This window comes from Vollenhovia emeryi, unplaced genomic scaffold (assembly GCF_000949405.1).
Source record: "Vollenhovia emeryi isolate VEMERY1.0 unplaced genomic scaffold, V.emery_V1.0 DF939136.1, whole genome shotgun sequence".
Classification (NCBI taxonomy): Eukaryota; Metazoa; Arthropoda; class Insecta; order Hymenoptera; family Formicidae; genus Vollenhovia; species Vollenhovia emeryi.
This window is the reverse complement of record NW_011967230.1, coordinates 1,086,432-1,103,579: the sequence shown is the minus strand read 5'-3', so window position 1 is coordinate 1,103,579 and position 17,148 is coordinate 1,086,432. Positions and strand designations below refer to the sequence as shown.

Sequence of the window (17,148 nt, the reverse complement as noted above, 5' to 3'; positions counted from 1 at the left end):
TACACAAATTCACGTGGGAAGGCATCGGCGATATTCCTAGTGTACTTGCATAAATTTTATTTGTAAAAATATAATATTTATGAAAAAAAACATGCTACCGTTAGTTCGCAGTGGCCATGTACTGTACATTTTTGTAAAATATTTTTTACGTCATTAATATTATTATGTTTTACGATCAATGCGTAATATGCTCCCCGAGAGAGCTAGGCGATGCTCGTTGCTGCGGCCACTGTAATCTGCTGCAATTCCGAATCCGGAGTAAATTCGTCAGGTTAAGTTAGCGGCCGTACCTTAACCTATAAAACCTGTAAAACATGCTTTCTAATCGATCACGGCACCGTTGAGTAAATAACGTATCACGATTCGAATACACGCGATTGTCATGAATTAAAAAGTTTCTTAAGTCAAATTTGAGAAAATATATCGTTCAAATATATACATATATATATATCGAAGTAATATTTTTTTAATAATGAGATTCAGTAATAGAAGTTGGCTCAAGACGTCGTACATTTTAAAGAGGAATGAGTTTCAGAAGATTCTCATGACGAACCTGGGCTTGACTTCCACCGACGCGGACAAATTTCTCGATACGAAGAAAAGTATCCTCAATCTACCTCGTTATCGAATGATGAAAAATTGTCTGATATGCCAGGTGGGTGTGCAAACGTAATTCATTAACTCTACGCGATGTGATTATAAATGCAGCCTGTCTTCGTTCTGAGAATCAAAATAATAGTCGACTTGATTGATCCTTTCCACTGTATTTACGATACAATTACTGGAGATCGAAGGGTCTACAAAGAATTGCTAACTGAAGCTGTAATTACTTGGAGCAGTTTGCCTGATCATTATAGACTCGCTCACAGGAGAGGGGGGGGGGGGTAAACCACTGACCAAAATCTTGTACACCAATGCCTACTAATGCCCGGTGGGCATTACTTTATCTTATTTTATCTTTTTTATCTTTTTAGATTCTTTGTAATGCCCCAGCAAGGCCGAACGACACCCGCTACTGCCTAAAAAAATGCCTAGTAACGCCTGAAATCTGTACACCACAATACCCTCAGCGGTTTACCCCTCGCTCGCTCATTTTAGAAGAAATGTGTCTTGAGACTTTTTTTAGAATCAGTCTTGCATTTGTTCCTCTAGATTTTTATTTCTCTTCTCTACTCTTTGTGCATTCTGCAGTTATGACGCGATCGTTCCAAAATGAACGATCCAATCTGCCTTCGCTTTAAATGATGTACAATAATATCTTATTTATTGACTGCAGAAGTATAATGTCAAAGTGGAGTCCCTGGAAAAGCTTCAATATTGTCTGAAATTGCTCGACTACACGTTGGAGCATAGAATTAATGTGCTCAAAGACATAGGAGTGCCGGTTATAAATGTGTCCCTAGTGAACAAGTAAGTCAACAGCCGACGAAATTATTTACGTTCTGCGAAGCGCAAGTAGGCGTTTGTTCTCACAAATTTTTTAATTCCAGCACAATCTATCATTTGCATAAAAAGGTGTCCAAGTTCAAGGAGGCTGCTAATATACCAGCCAACCAAGACATTGCTGAGCACATATTCGACGGCAGGGTTCCTGAGGATATTTCCCAGTTAGAATTGAGTGATAATTTGACAGTCCTGGAATACTATCAGAGGTGTCTGCTGTACTACAAAACTCGGGTATTCGGTCTGCCATATTTGGACGATAAAATATTATTGAGCAGATATATGAAAATAAAGAGTATAAGCATGATTGCGGACACGCTGAAAGTACTCAGGGTTGATCTCCAGTACGACGACAAAATGGCAAGTGCGGCTTCGGTATTAAAATTTATTTATACGAATTTCTTTATGAATGAATTTCCCCCGATCAGTTTGATAGAGGGAAAGCGAGAGTGTGAATCTTGGTCAATTTCTCAAAGCCTCTGCTTTAAGTTATTTCTTCACGTTGCTTTCTTGACTTAGTTAAATCTTAGTATTACTAAGTTCTTACTGATTCTATAACATATATTTACGCGAGTTTATCTTTTAAGCAGATAAAGAAAAATCCTTCGGTCGTCATCGCTTCCGCCGATAACATCAGGTCGCTGTTAAGTAGTTTTACAGACATCTTAGACATACCGATTGTAACGTTACTGAGGAAGCACCCTCACATACTCTTTCAAGACGTGCACAATATTAAACAGCTACTGATGTTGTTCAAACAATACGAAATCCCGGAGAAATACGTGAAGAGATATATGAAGGTTTTCACGACAAGTAACGAAGCCTTCCACGAGCGAATGGAGATGATGAAACGCCACCCGAATCTGAACATGTGGTACAAGCATCCGCGATTCTTGCAAATTGTATGCCAAATAAAGAAGACGAAGCAACGTCTGGAATACATTGACATCATGGATTCTTCCAAGTGGGCCAATCCAAACACTTTCCTGTCTTCAGCGGCAGCAATAGACAAGTAAGAGTAAATCCTTTGCGAATGTAGTTGAAATATTGAACAACTCTCTGTGTAGTTCTATACATTTGTGTGACGATGAATGTATGTACATATACTTTTAATTTTATTTCTTTTAGATCTCTACAAACCGGCCTAGTTTCATCCAAACGTAATTTAAGGTATATATTAATGAAGGAACTGGGGGTGGACGCGAGCGATTTGCTAATGAGACATCAACATTGGAAGACGGTTGCGTTTGTTGATATCATGCAGATGTTGAAATACCTAAAGAAACATTTTACGATAAATGAGATACGCCCGAATATACACATCGTACTCTATGAACAGTAATGATCATATTTACTTTATAATAGAATTATTATTTTAATTAGACGCAATTTAGAATATCAAACAAAAAGAATAATTTAAAAAGTATTTTAAATTGTAACTTCCCTATTTTTTGCTTTCTCAATCTGCGAGCTTTTCTTTTAATACTTTGCTATACTGTGTTAGACGACTAATTAAATCTCCTGTTTCTTTCGTTCAGATCCAGAGTGAAAAAAGTACTGGCTGACCTGAAACGACAGTACTCTCAGAGTGCAGAGTACTCGTTTACTGATAGCCAGTATCTCGCGTTATGCCTGTACGTGCTGGAGAAAGGTAATCATTTTACAGGCGACGGCGTTTGGAGCAACGAACAGAGCTCGAAGCCACAGTCTTTCGAAGAACAAAATGCTGTAGAGAGGTTTGGCGATAATACTGTGGAAATTAACACTAAGGATTTGAATAGAAGATAACGATGGTATTGATCACAATGATATAGACGTGTAATATAAACGTTGAAACAACAATATACATAATGTACATAAACGTTTTTTTTTACTTGTATAGAATATCTTACAATTCATGTTACAGAAAACACAGGCTGTATATTCATAATGTACGTAATGTATATAAAAGTGGCATGGAGAAAATACAGTGATATGTTCCAAACGAGGCTACGAAACGGAAGAATACTTATAATCGAGTTCGTTGATTCTCTTTTAATTACAAATTATCTTTGCACGCTATTCGCATAAAGCTCGGATACGCGACGAGATTACATCAGATTTGCCTCGTTTTCCGTTCATTACAAATTATTTTTATACAGAAACTGAATATTGCAAGATACATAAAGCGAGATTACGTCGGTTAAGATTCACTCTCTTCTAAGGCACGCAAAGGCACTGCGCATAAGGTATTAATTATTCAAGGCACGGAAAGTTGTCTCGAATTATATTACAAATCTAATAATACATTTGGTTTTGTGCTTTCTCTCTCTCTTTCTCTCACTCAATTCAATCACTCACTCACTCATTAGCCGAATTGGATTTAAAAAAATTATTTTCCAAAATAGGGTAATTATTATTAGCATAATATTAAAGAATTATTTTCATTATATTTTTATCCTTACTAAGAAGCGTTTTCGGATGCTAATGAAGTATCGATAGTCATCGCGAGATGTCGCTCCAAGTGTCTTAATTCTTTATTTTGGTTTTCTTCACTTTATTTTTCAAATTCGTTTTGGGATCACGCAGATTGAGACATAAAGTTGTTAGAGCGAAAATAGAATTCTTCTCTTATATAAATAGATATATATATATATATATTCCTTTTCTCTTCTGTTAAATAAAATATTTTATATTCTCAGGATATTTTTTTTTATATCCTTCTGTTCTTCGGTGTTCTGTCTCGCATAGATGTTCAATCGACTTTGAGCGATTTCGGCCAAACTCCGATTAGTTTACTCGGTAATTAATCTAATCTGATAGCAAAGTTTTCAACTAATTCACTGCTTCTAGTTTCTAATCTTTCGAAACGTCGTGTATTAATTGAGAAATATGCTGTGCCAGTTATTGTCGACAACTCTTGAATTTTGTATTTTATTCACTGGCGATCCACCTTTCTGACGATTTTTCTAATCTTTCTTTTCACACGAAACAATAAAGAATTAATAATTCCGTCCGTGGTAACAAAATGCTGTGTTTTGTAAAATTAATTGCCGATTAAGTTAATTGGGATTTGGTCCAAGTCACTCTCACGCATAAAGCGACGCGTCACTCGCGATCACTCAGGCAACAAGTACAGAAACATCGCGGCTGTCGCAACGCGAATATTCGAGCTCGAGATCCTAGGACTTATCATTAATCCTTCGTAAGATCGAAACGCTACGAATCGATCCGGGATCTCACCGACGCTTACGGTTTAAATGGCATTTTTCAATGAAAAATGTACTCCAATCTCTCAATTTGATGTCGTTAATATTCGAATTTTGCTCGTTCGCCATCGAAAGCTACGAATGCGTAAAAAGTAACAGCCGGTGCGAGCCCGGGTCCAAGTCACGCGACCTAATTGCGTAAGCCCAGGACCTTAATACTCCTCGCGCTCGTCGCGAAAACTCGCAGACAGATCGCAGAGGTCGCCTAGAAGAGATCTAGAGCGGAGGAGGCCGCGAGTCAGTTCAGAAAAGGAGGCAGCTGCACGTAGCTCTGCTGACTGCCGGGCTCGCTCTTGACCATGACCTGATCCTTCATGGCCTGGCGCGCCTGCGGCGAGTGTATGCCGTAGTCCTGCTTCTGATCGGCCGACGGCGGCTGCTGCTGCTGCTGCGGCTGGCCGTAATCCGCCGCGGCCTGGTCGTGCGCGTACTTGTCCGCGAGGCAACCACCGTGCTCGTCCTCGGACATGGAGTTGCCCAGGTGGGTGGGCGGCGAGTGCGTCGTCACCATGGTCTGATAGTCGGCGCGGGTGAGGGGGCCGCCGGGCGGTGGCGGGCTGCTGCCGCCGCCCGGGTTCATGTAGTCCTGGTGGACTCTCATGGTGTTGCCTGCGGCGGCCGGCGTGGTGAACAACGCGGCGTCGTGCTGCGTCGGCAGCATGCTCGCGTACGACGAGTACGAGACGCTGCCGTTGTTGCCGAAGCCGGCGGCCGCGGCCGCCGCGGTCGAGTACGGCGAGTTGGACGGGCTCAGCAGATTCAGATGGTTCAGGTCGTACGCCGCCGGCGAGTATGCCCAGGCGTCCGGCGGCGCCGTCGCCGCCGTCGGCGACGCGAACGGGTTCAGGGTGTTGTTGAGTGACGTGAAGGAGCCTGGAAACGTACAGTGTTCCAATCAATGGAAAGGAAGAGAAAGCACAATTGTGTACCCTGTTGAAAATTTTTATGTAAATTTTTCAAATACTTTCATTGAAAAAGAATTATTTTAATACAAATTGGTACACTTTTCAGTAGTGCTCAGAAGGTTTATCTTTTCTCAAATTCTCTATGTGTATGAATTCTGAAATATTCTAAGATTTCAAAGATTTTTTGTTCTATAATCTCCAGACGTAATCTTATAAGATTTGAAACAGTTCTACATGTTTTTCCAGAAATCATAGAATGAACAATCTTAGAACTAGAATATTTCAGAATATTCACATGTATGAAAAATTCTGAGAAAAGAAGTAGACTTTCTCAGTATATGAAAGTATTTTCAATTCGTATAAAAATTCTGAGAAAAATTTCCGCCAGAATAGAACTCAAGAGACGTAAAGTATACAATATAATTTGTAGCGCGCGTATGTCGCGTTAGATGGAGTGAAAAATAGTGTTTTATACAAACGAGTGTTTTATAGGAAAATAATGTTTTCGATACGTGCGATATATAAGATATATAGCACAGAAAAATAACGTGATATGCAGACTGGAGGAATGTAATTTCAAGATATTTCAAATTTAAATCCCTCTTTGCTATTTTTCATGACTTATTGATTATCGTGTTGACAATGCTTGATAAATCGCAAATATTTTTTTGTACTGATTTCTTTGTTAACATCTCTCTGCTCTCTTTTTCTTCAAAAAGATCCCGTCGCTTCCGAGAACGTGGGTTCTTTCAAAGATGTGCAACTTTACCTGACAGACCGGGGCTGGCGGAACCTGCGGCCATGTAACCGGCGGTTTTACGCGGCGGTTCCTTCTTCCGCCACTTGGCACGGCGGTTCTGAAACCACACCTGCACGCGAGTTTCTGAGAGGGCGAGCTTCAGCGCGAGTTCGTCGCGCGCGAAGACGTCCGGATAAGGCGCTCGTTCGAAGGCCCTTTCCAATTCCTCCAGTTGGTAAGCCGTGAAAGTTGTTCTAAAAGCGATCGAATATAAAAATCGAGCATCTCATATATTTAGATGTAAATAATGTTGGTTACAAATCAACTGAGGGGTGGAGAGAAAATTTTGGTTCGATGTCCATAAATATAAATAAAAAATGCATTGATACTTTAAACTTAAGATATTTAATAAATTTAATAAACGGTTTTTAATAATAAATTTATAAAATATTATACTTTCGAGAGGGCATTTAAATATCAAGTCTATGACGCAGTTCCATCTCGTGCAAATACCTCGTCTTTTTCTTCTTGATGTTATTGTTGTCAGTCTTCTTTTTAGAGTCCTTCTTGGCTGGCTGCGCCTCGCTGCTGACTGTAAAGTTAATATTTCTTCATCAGTCGAAAGATTGGAAAATGCGAGAAGTGTTTTAAATACGTCAAGGAACTTACAACGTAAGGAGCCACAACCGTTTCTAGAAAGGGATTAAGAAAAAGGACAAGAGGATGGTGTCGTGTCTCGAGGGGGACACGGTTCGCGATGAAAAGAAAACTAGTTACCTGGCGTGAGCGCGTTGATCGGATCGTCCTTCCTCTTGAGCGCGTTGCCAAGTTGCAAACCCTGCTGAAGACTCGTCGAGGTCGGCGTGACGCTGGTAGACGTCGAGGTGGTGACGTCCTGGGTTTGCGGCGGCAGCGGCGCGTACATGCCGGACAGCTCGAGCTCCTTAAGCTCTTTCTGCTGCTGCTGCTGCTGCTGTTGCTGCTGTAGATGATGCTGATGCTGCGACGCGGCCTGATGATGCGGCGACGGGCTGTTAGACGAGTCCAGCTTGTGGAGCTGACCACCGGCGGTCGGCATCAGGTCGCCGCTTCCGTGATGGCCGCCACCCCCATGCAAGCTCAGCATCACCTGGATACTGTGGGCCCCGGTGGTCCCGCCGCGCGTCCCAAAGTCCGAGAAGATCGGATCGTCCCACGAGGGTGCGCCGTCCATCTTCGGCGACTTCTTCCGTGATTCCGCGAACGGACACTCTTTCCCGATGGATCGTTCGCGCGCCTCGTCGGGGTGTAAAACTTGCACGAAGTAGATCTTTCTCGATCTCAAAGAGATCTGTTAGTGCCGAACCGAAGGTGAGAAACGGGCGAGTTTCTTGGATGTCGATTGATTATTAATTATTTTTGCTGGCTCTTTCTTCCCTCGCGCTGGAGCTTTGACTCTCGTTCCGCGTTTCCATTCCACGTACAGCTCGTAATGACGTTTATTTTAAAAAGTCGGATTGTGCGCAATCAACACTCTTGCAGAACCTTCGATTTCCGAATCTCGAACGACTTAGTCTAACATGCGGCAGGCAGTCACAAGTCACTTCTGTTATCTTCCGTGAAGTCCCACTCTTTTCCGGATCTCTGTGCAATTTCACATCTTCAAGAGGATCGAGTGACCAGCACGGTCAAATTGAAATCCGAGAGCCAGCGAGATCGCCGTCTCACACACCTTGGCATCGTTCACGCCCGTCATCGAGGGCTCTTCCGAGATTCTTTCCGCTTCCCGTCGATAGAAAAAAAAAGGGAAGAGAATCGGGCGTCGCGCCCGATTGCCCGATTGCCCGTAATGGAGCGCGCGCGGCAATTGCGATCAATTGTTGCCTGGGTTATGATTAATTTTGATTAGTTTTAAGCGGCGTTAACTCGCGCGATGCGCCGGCCGATTATTCGCGGCGGACCTTGGAAGAACTGGACCGAAAACGTCTCCCTCGATACGAGAGAACCAACGGTCCGTCCTCTCTTCTCTCTGTCGGGACACTCTCGCCACTACTCCACGTCCCGAGCCTCTGGCTAATCAGCCGCCACTCACACAGGCTTATATTTTCCGCGTCACGCCGGCCCAGACCGCCCCCATACCCGGGGCCCCGGCCAATCGTGCTTCATGCGGGCGCGGTGATGCTGCCCCTCATGGTCCAGCGCCATCGTTCTCCTCGCTCCGCCGTTTCCGCGGGCCCCCGTGGTCAGCGAGCGACTTGTTCCCTTCCCCCCTTCTTCATTATCTCTCCCCCTCCCACCTCTTTACGACCTGCGCGCAAAAAAAAACGTCTCTCGATCTGCTGGCGCGCGGACGGGGGTGGAAATGACACGGGGGTACGAAGCATCCTGTCACCCGTGCGAGGGTTACAAGACTAGGCGTTCGTGGGAATAGAAATAAGAGAGAGAGAGAGAGAGAGAGAACCGCTCTCTCTCGCCTCGTGGGAAGTGGACGAGTTTCCCACCTTGCCAGTCTCCGCAATTGCGTTTGGAGGTGAATAAATACGTAATGCGAGACGGATTCAAGAGGTATTAAGAAAAGACGTGGGGAGAAGTTCGTCGGAGAACGTTAGGAAGGTCCAAACAATTTGGAATTCGCGCTAACAGCGAATCCCCCTTTTTTTTTCTTCCATTGCAGCACCCGATGAAGCAAACTGCAACGTTTGGAGGAAGCGTAGGTGATCAACGTGCAGCGTGTAATCTCCTTACCTTGATCTCACACGTTATAAATTGCGATATTTACGCTCTTCGACTCCTTCTTGTCCTGGTACCATCTAATCGTGTCAAACTCTTCAGGCGCAGCACGACGACGCGCAGTGCGCGTGAATCTCCCGTCGATCAGCCGTCGTCCAAATCTTCGATCTCCTCTCCTCCTCTCCGATCGAATGAATTGCCATCGTCGAGAGATAAAGAGATATCCGCGAGACGCGTGCAACGTCGCCAATTAACAATTCCTCCGCCCTCGTGTTCTTCTTCTTCATCTCTGCCTGCTAGCACCCCGGCGAGAAATGACCCGTCGGTTTCCCTTCCGTCGTCTTCCGCCCTCGACGAAACGCAGCTCGGTGGCCGCGCGATATTTCCGCACCACGCACTCTTCCCGGCAATCTTGTTGACCACTTGTACCACTCGGCGGCTAGGTGGGGAAAATCCCGTAGCGCGCGGAAACGCGCACGGGAAGATCCGCGCGCGGACCCGGCGTCGATCGTGATCGCGAGAGGTGCACGGTGGTACCTTCGCCGCCCCGAGGAAGAGATCCATGTCTCTGTTGGCCGGCAGTTGGCGTAGCACTGAGCCCAGGGCACTCTTAAGCGCAAGCTCAATGAAATCAGCAATCGCCAGGAATTGCCTCGAATTGGCCCAATCAAACCACCCCCCCGTGCCCCGTGCGCATACGCGCGTATATTAACCGCTAATTTTCGTCGCTGGTAATTAGCGCGCGCTTGTATACGCGATTTCGTCGCGCCGCGCTCTCCGCTCCGATCGCCTCCGTCCGCGCCACCGATCGACCCCAATCATCTCCTCGGCATTACCTCGTCGCTGCTCGATAGCTCCGTTACTTCCTCACGTTTGTACGAGCTGCCAATTCGGGACTCGCTTCACCCGTTACATCATCTTATTTCATTGTATCGACTCCTATCGAGGTGCTGGATTATTTCTCTGTTCACTGTTTCATTAAGAAGCGTATTCCATATTAAGATAATGGGAATTAACGTAAAAAGAAATTATCGTTTATTGTTTATTGCGCGACTATGTGAAGAGGCGCGGCAACGTTCGAATGGTAATTAAATCTGTAACGATGTTGGCCTGACATTGTTATAAAAGGTATTTAAACGTGCTACGTGTCGGTTATTATGCAATCAGAAAACAAATTTGATGTTAGAAGTACGTTCTTGTAGGACGTTCTTGAATTTAATATAAAAGAATTCGTTGTCTATCGAACTTTATTGATCAAGTCTCATTTTGACTAGCATAGTTGGGAAAGAACTATACATACCTTAAATGGCATATTTCACTTTGTGGGATACATTCTCCGGTCAAAGCGCGCCCGTTCGTCGACCGTTTTTATCTCGTAAAATAATCGACAGGGGGGGAATACAACGTTACGAGGGATACCGTAATTAATATAAAACCTTCATGGCGAAGGTGCGATAAATGCGGGCGTCTGCATCATCGTGGCGCATCGTCTCGCCATTTTAACGCGCAGACCTAAACGTGACAGCAGCTTATCGCTCGATCTAAACATTTCAACGATGTATCAATTAATCTCCAGGCGTTGCTGCAATTTCGACGCACGAGTCACCTAGATGTTAAACATAAAAGTTCCTACTTCATATTTTACGTATTTTTTTTCCTGCTAGTATTAATATTATTGCATCGAGACCTAGCGTCTCGTATTAGATCGCACTTGTAGGCTTTTAAGACCAATTGCGTTCCCAACTCATTGTCAACACGACAAGGTGTTTCAACAGCGAGATCCCCCGCGGCGGCTTAATTTCCAATTTCACGGCAGAGCAGGAGATCTCATGCGGGACGTTCTAGGGCGTTTCGGGACATTTCTCCACGTCGGGGAGGATCGGGCCCCAGGAGGTCGACGCGCGGCGGCGGCGGCGGTGGCGGCCGCAAGAGAACGAGGAGAAGTCGGTAACTTAACTGGCCTAAATGGGTTTAACTCGATGTGATTTTGCTGGCGAACCACTAAATTGAACGAATACGAACTAAACTGAACTCAACTAAGCTAATCATATCACATTACTAGCGTTATTAGCCGAGCGACGATATAAGTGAAGGTCCGGTGAGCGCCGGACTGCAGTGTAACGCAGCCTCCTGCACCGACCCTCCGCATCCGCGACTTTCTCTCGCATCCGCGCCGCCCGCCATCTTGCCATCCGCGCGGGACGCACAAACATGACCTACATAATAACGGCGCGTTCGCCGGACCGCGGTCAGGTGCTCGAGATTCGAAGGGTCGGTCCGAGGAGGATTCGCGCCGGTGTGTGATTCCCCGCCATCGCGTTTTCGCGCCGCCGCGGCTCCGACGTAACCGGAAGTGCCGCGCACCGGGTGGCCGCGAGTCGCCCTCGCGTCGCGTCCAAGAGCGAGGCTCCATGTTGGTCCCGCGGTGCAACGTCATAATTCGCGGGCCGCGAATATCCGCGTGGAAAAATCGCGGCGCGTCGAACGGCGCGGCGAGTTGAAAAGTAGGCGGCAGGACGGTCGAACCCTTTTCGAACCCTTTCAAGTCTCTCTGTTCCGTGTCAGATGATCACCCCGCGCTTTCTCCGACCTTCGACGCGTCTCGCTGGATGGACAGTGCGCGTTTTTATCGCTCAAAATCCGTCTCGTTTGTAACACGACGATTACATGCAAATGATGCGCATCGGCGACGGACGGAGCGGACGGATGGAGCGCGAGAAAAAAGGGACGAGGAACGCGTGAAGTGCGCACGAGGAAGGAGACCGCGTTACGCGCCCCACTCCATTCCGCGACGCGGTTGGACGAAGTCCGAAGAGAGATAAGAAAAGAAGACAAGTGCGATACGTCGTCGCCCCTCTACTTCGCGCGGAGGGGGGTAAAGTGGCGCGGCCTCTTCAGCTCCACCTCTTCGCTCTTTGGCTTCCGTCAAATCAACCCTCGATACGTAGCGCAGATATGCAAATTGTTCCAGAATCTGCTCTTTTTTTAGCTGCGCTTTCGGTACATACGTGTAGATTTAAAAAAAACGAAGGAAAGTGATAAAAGGAAGGAAAAACGTGGGTACACGCCAAGGAAGGGACAAAGATCGAGAAAGAAGTGGTTTAATCGAAAAGAACATCTCTACATACATGTATATTTAAAATAAACACCAACAGTTACGTAACATGAATATTATAAACGATAATATTCATAAGGCTTTGACGTGAAATCAAAATTCGAAGGAATACAGGATATAAGAGCCAAGGCAGGATGTCAGTGTCTAAATGATTTTAATTTTTTAATTTATTGCGAAAAATTTACCTCAGCCACGGTTAATTAATATTATAATTTCGCACTCAGCAACATAAATGTAATATAACACACGTTGTACAAAACAGCTACATTGTAGGAAATTGTAGTTGATGTTATGTAACTGTTAGTTGTGTGTGTGCGGTGTCTACATGGCGAGAATTTCCTCTTAAAATTTACCCTGAAAATTGTGTAATCATGGGACATGGCATTTTGAAGAGTTGTATGAGAGTTTTTTGAAATGCCATGTCATCTCACGGTTATATGTTTTTCAGGATAAATTTCAAGACAAAATTCTCTCCGTGCACTTGGTTATGAACTATTCGCAATGTCTCTTTTACCTTTCGTTTAACACAGAATTACTAAAGAATTTGTATCCATCAAAATCACGCAATAAGTACGTTTTATATCGAATCGCTAGTTTGAAGGATCTGTCTCTTAAAAATGTAGCTTCTATAATTGTATCAGTTCAGATTAATAATATATAAAAAATTATAATTTGTTTTTTTTACACGTCGTCCATCGTTTGTCGCATACATAAGCCAAGTGTTAAATTTATGGTAAATTTTCTGTAAACGAGGGAACCGATTTCAATTATTTCACGAAATAATTATAATAGTCGGAACATCGAAACTAGCTCGTTCAAATCATTACATTTTTACCAGAATTGTAATTTGAAGAAAGAAGTTTCCAATGTGAATAAAATACTATAAGAACGGTTGAGATATCTTAATAAAATATCCTTTAATTAGATATTACAGCAATATTATGTAATTGTAAGTGCAAGTACACACAGAATCCTTCTGGATTATGTAAGATTTTGCAAACTACAGACACGAGGTCGGATCTAATCTTCATCACGGGAGGAAACTTCGTCAGAAAAGCACGCACGCAAGAGAGAGAGAGAGAGAGGGGGGGGAGGGGGAGACGCAGATGCTCGACCTCTGGACGGTGGACTTCTTTTTTTTGCACGTCATCCGTATTTTTTTCCGTCGCAGGTTTGTCATAGCGTTTAACGACGAACGTGCGATGCTACCCGCAGCGTCGGGGCCCGCCAATTGAGCCTGTTAACGTTCAATTGGTCTAAATTGCCTCAATTGGACGTAATTACGCGAAGGCGACGAGGAACCTCCGCCATGTTTCTCTCTTTCTCTCTCTCTCTCTTTCTTTCTCTTTTTCTCCGTGCCGCAAATATCATCAATGAGATGTTACGCGTTCTCAAGCTCTTCCTGCCGACTTCACTACCGATATCGTGCTGTTAACTGTCAGCCGGTACAGCAAAGTGAATTTTTTTCCGCCAAGCTCTCCCAGCAAAAGTTTGACGATGTGCAGTTTATAAATGATTGATAAAACGTTCTACGTGCAAAAGAAGAAAAAAATTCGTATAACTGTTTCAAGTTTGCAGTTAAATAAGAAATTGATCAAGAGAAACGATCGCGAGATATCGAAAATAGACTGCGTTCTTAAGGGAGAAAAATTAAAACATCGGGAGACATGCTTCCCAGTATCCGTCACAAATTATCAATTTTATACTGGTAGCTGAACTCCTCGGAGCGATACAATAAAACGTGAGACTTTGGATCGATTTGTTTAAGGAGAGACTAAAGTTCTCTGTGTGTATAACATTTATATTTCTAGCGCGCAGCCATATATGTGAACTGGGCGTCTTCTTTTGAAAGTATAGATATAATAAAATTTCAATGTCAACCTGTAAAGCCCCGAGCACACGAAAGAAGCTTAAAGCAGTAAAACTTAAGGCTGTCGAGAACGTAAGCGGCTATTTCGAAACCTAAGCAATGCTTGAAAATTCCGATTGGTTGAAATTCTTAAGTCTTAAGTCTTACTGCTTCAGTTTCTTCGTGTGTTTCCAGCTTCACTAATGATTAAGAGAGGAAATAATCGATTTTAGAACATTTTAATTTTCATTTGTTAATTTTTTGTGTTTACTTATACATTTTTCATATTTTTGTTTAATATTGTTTACAAAAGTAAAACAATATATGAAACATGTAAAAGTATAGTACAATCAATGTGACGATAATCGATCTGTCGAGTACAGTAATACCGCTGTGAGAAACAGGCCCAAGGAACAATGAAAAGTCAAGATGACGTTAATTTGATGTCATATTGGCCAAAATATGACATAAATTTGGTCAATGTGACATCAAATTGACGTCAACTCGACTTTTCATTTTCCTTGGGGAGAAAAAGGGAGAAATGGGGACTCTCGCGACTTTTTCAACAATAAAATATTTCATACCGACGCGACACGAGTCGCGAAAAATGGATATCCAGGCGCATATCGCGCGGTTTCGAGCTCGCGCAGATATCGCCCTTCGAAGTGAGAGAAAATACGACGCTTTAAACAGTTTAAACGATGACGTCGCATCCTGATTAACTCTCGGCGAACACGCTCGCTTGCATCCGTCGCGTTCGTATCCCCGTTGCGCGCTGTATTTGCGCGCCGAATATTGTTCATAATACGACACCTTCGTCGTTTATTTAACCGCCAGCGGTTATGTAAAAAGGCACTGGAAGAGTTTAATGAAAGCACTTAAGTCACGTGCGGTTTAGCCTTTATGCAAAGAGACCGCATTGTTAATTGTATCTCTCGATCGTATCTTCTCCCATTTCTGTGAAGCGATGCACCGAGAGATTCCACGGCTATAGGATGATCTTCTCGCGGCCACGATAAAACGTCGGGAACGAAGTGTCCAGAATGGCTGCGGGTCGCGTGTCGGGTAGAGTCATCTCTCAGCCAGCATAAACGGACTTCAAAAGCATATGGGGTCGCCATACGGGGTCCTGGAGGACCGGAGAGCAATTTATCGACGGAATATTTTCGTTAACGCACGTGTGGGTGCGATACCTTTTCAAATCCACGGCCATATAACAATCTCGAGTGCCCCCTACGAAATAAACGACTCGTTCGTTCCCAGAAAAGGAGATATAAGTGCGATGGGAAGAAAATTAAAAAAGAGAGCACAGTGCATCTTGCAGCATCTGTGAATTGGTTTGTCAAACTCGAGCGGATTGTAAATATATTTTATTTTGCATATTACACGTGTATGATGAATAACATTATGCAACACCAATATATTTATTTAACAATAAGACACGTACGGACATATATATACATATATAAGAAATAAAATTAATTGAAAATAAAGTTGAAGAGGAAATGAAAAACAGAACAAGAAGTGAATGCATCTTCTTTCTTCTCTCCTTCTTAATTCTCTCTTCTCCTTTAGAAGTAATAAACTCCATATTTAATTTGAATTCACATTCACATTTTTCGTAAATATTCATACACTGAGAAAAAAACAGTGTTGAATCAAGAAACATTTCGGCGATCACGGGTTGCCAGGCAAATATTTATCAATTCGTAAAAATATTCGTCACAATTCATAAAAATATATGGTTCAATAAATCACTGTATGTTTAACTTAAAAACATATATATCCGAACTAAAGAAACACTGTCGACCGAACGTATTTACAACGTCAGTATTTTCTTGACTATACACCTGGCACTTTTACTAATACAGAAAATTTTGTTGCGAAAAGTATTACCTCAGCCAGAGTTTGCACCTGGACCTCCCTGCACTCTAGGCGGGCGTCTCACCAATTCGACCAACGAGGCGTATTTAGTCAATTCAACAACTTTTTTTTTCTCAGTACAGATCTAATATCTTGACGATTGTAGCTCTACACAATTTTGGAGCAAAAGAATGCTCGATTGAAAAGTCTCTGGATTAAGGTAGTTTGAATTCCGATCTGCAGATTAGGACCGGCCGTCCGAACGCGGCCTGCATATGGGCGCATTTTTCCGCGTTTCTGCGTGAATACGAGGAGCAATCAGATCCGAAGATATGTGTACCCATGAACTATTCCCACCCGCAGTCATGTTATATTGTAATACGTAGGTGATCTTGTATGCGGGACGACTAGAGGAGGCGTTTTTGCCCTCGACGACACGTCATGAGAAAGCGATTCGCCGTGAAATCGCGTTCTCACGAATCATGTGGGTCTACAAGTTGGTCAACTGAATGTACGAATAATTACGGGGACGTAAGATATTTAACAGGAGTGTTATATCGTGCGACTATTACATTACAAATTAATAATTACGTTCAGGGCAAGCTACTTTGTAATAATACGGTGTGAGGGGGCAAAAATTTATCCTCGATCTTCCTTGTGATCAATAGAATGATTTGAATAAAGATTGGTTTTTGCCTTGAAAACTATTTTACGATACGGCGAACACGATGTTGTGTATTCGACGTAGTTTTTATGCGTCTAATGAATATATAAAATTCATAAGGCTCTGACGAGAAATCACGAATACGAAGTAATAAAGGATGTAAGAGTCAAGACAGGATATTGGTGTCTAAATGATTTTAATTTTTTAAATTGCGAAAAATTTACCTCAGCCAGAGTTTGAACCTGGACCTCCTTACTAGGCGGGTATCTCACCAAGTCGATTAACAATAGCATAAATAATTGGAGTGTAATAAGAATAAATATATAATTGATTTTGTGACAAGAAGAAAGTTAATAAGTAAGTAAAATGTATATAGAAAAAGATAAATACTTATCCTAATTGAGAATAGCATTCGATAACACCGAGGCATGTCTAATAAATATGTTTATGCTATTTAATATTCTTTTATTTAGAAAATATTGAATTACTGCGCAATACATTTTTCTAGTGAATGGGACAATATACGAGAATATTTTAACATTATTTATGAACATATCGTTGCATTCATGTAATTCTGCTAGAGTTTAGCAAGAGATGAAAATTTCAATTGTGA

The 17,148-nt window shown here is 43.1% G+C and overlaps 2 protein-coding genes across 6 annotated transcripts; one reads left to right on the top strand and one right to left on the bottom strand.

The window, feature by feature from the left end:
• The first annotated feature begins 257 nt into the window (after positions 1-257).
• On the top strand, positions 258-3,457 carry LOC105567577. 5 transcript variants are annotated; one of them, XM_012022535.1, is made up of 8 exons: positions 258-455; positions 536-655; positions 975-1,034; positions 1,277-1,410; positions 1,491-1,803; positions 2,034-2,455; positions 2,572-2,781; positions 2,982-3,457. In XM_012022535.1, exons 2-8 carry the CDS (start codon positions 545-547, stop codon positions 3,229-3,231), a joined length of 1,500 nt encoding a protein of 499 aa, XP_011877925.1. In that variant the 5' UTR covers positions 258-455; positions 536-544; the 3' UTR covers positions 3,232-3,457. The 5 variants fall into 5 exon arrangements, with proteins under 5 accessions (XP_011877925.1, XP_011877921.1, XP_011877922.1 ...); XM_012022531.1 differs by having other exon boundaries at positions 258-655; positions 2,982-3,236; positions 3,350-3,457; XM_012022532.1 differs by having other exon boundaries at positions 258-655; positions 2,982-3,236; positions 3,326-3,457.
• A 361-nt stretch (positions 3,458-3,818) lies between these two features.
• On the bottom strand, positions 3,819-8,597 carry LOC105567576 (paired mesoderm homeobox protein 2B). Its single transcript, XM_012022529.1, has 4 exons — positions 7,113-8,597; positions 6,849-6,927; positions 6,366-6,589; positions 3,819-5,564 (listed from the first exon to the last, which is right to left on the bottom strand). The coding sequence occupies exons 1-4, from the start codon at positions 7,546-7,548 to the stop codon at positions 4,930-4,932; spliced, it is 1,374 nt and encodes a 457-aa protein (XP_011877919.1). The 5' UTR covers positions 7,549-8,597; the 3' UTR covers positions 3,819-4,929.
• Positions 8,598-17,148: the final 8,551 nt, after the last annotated feature.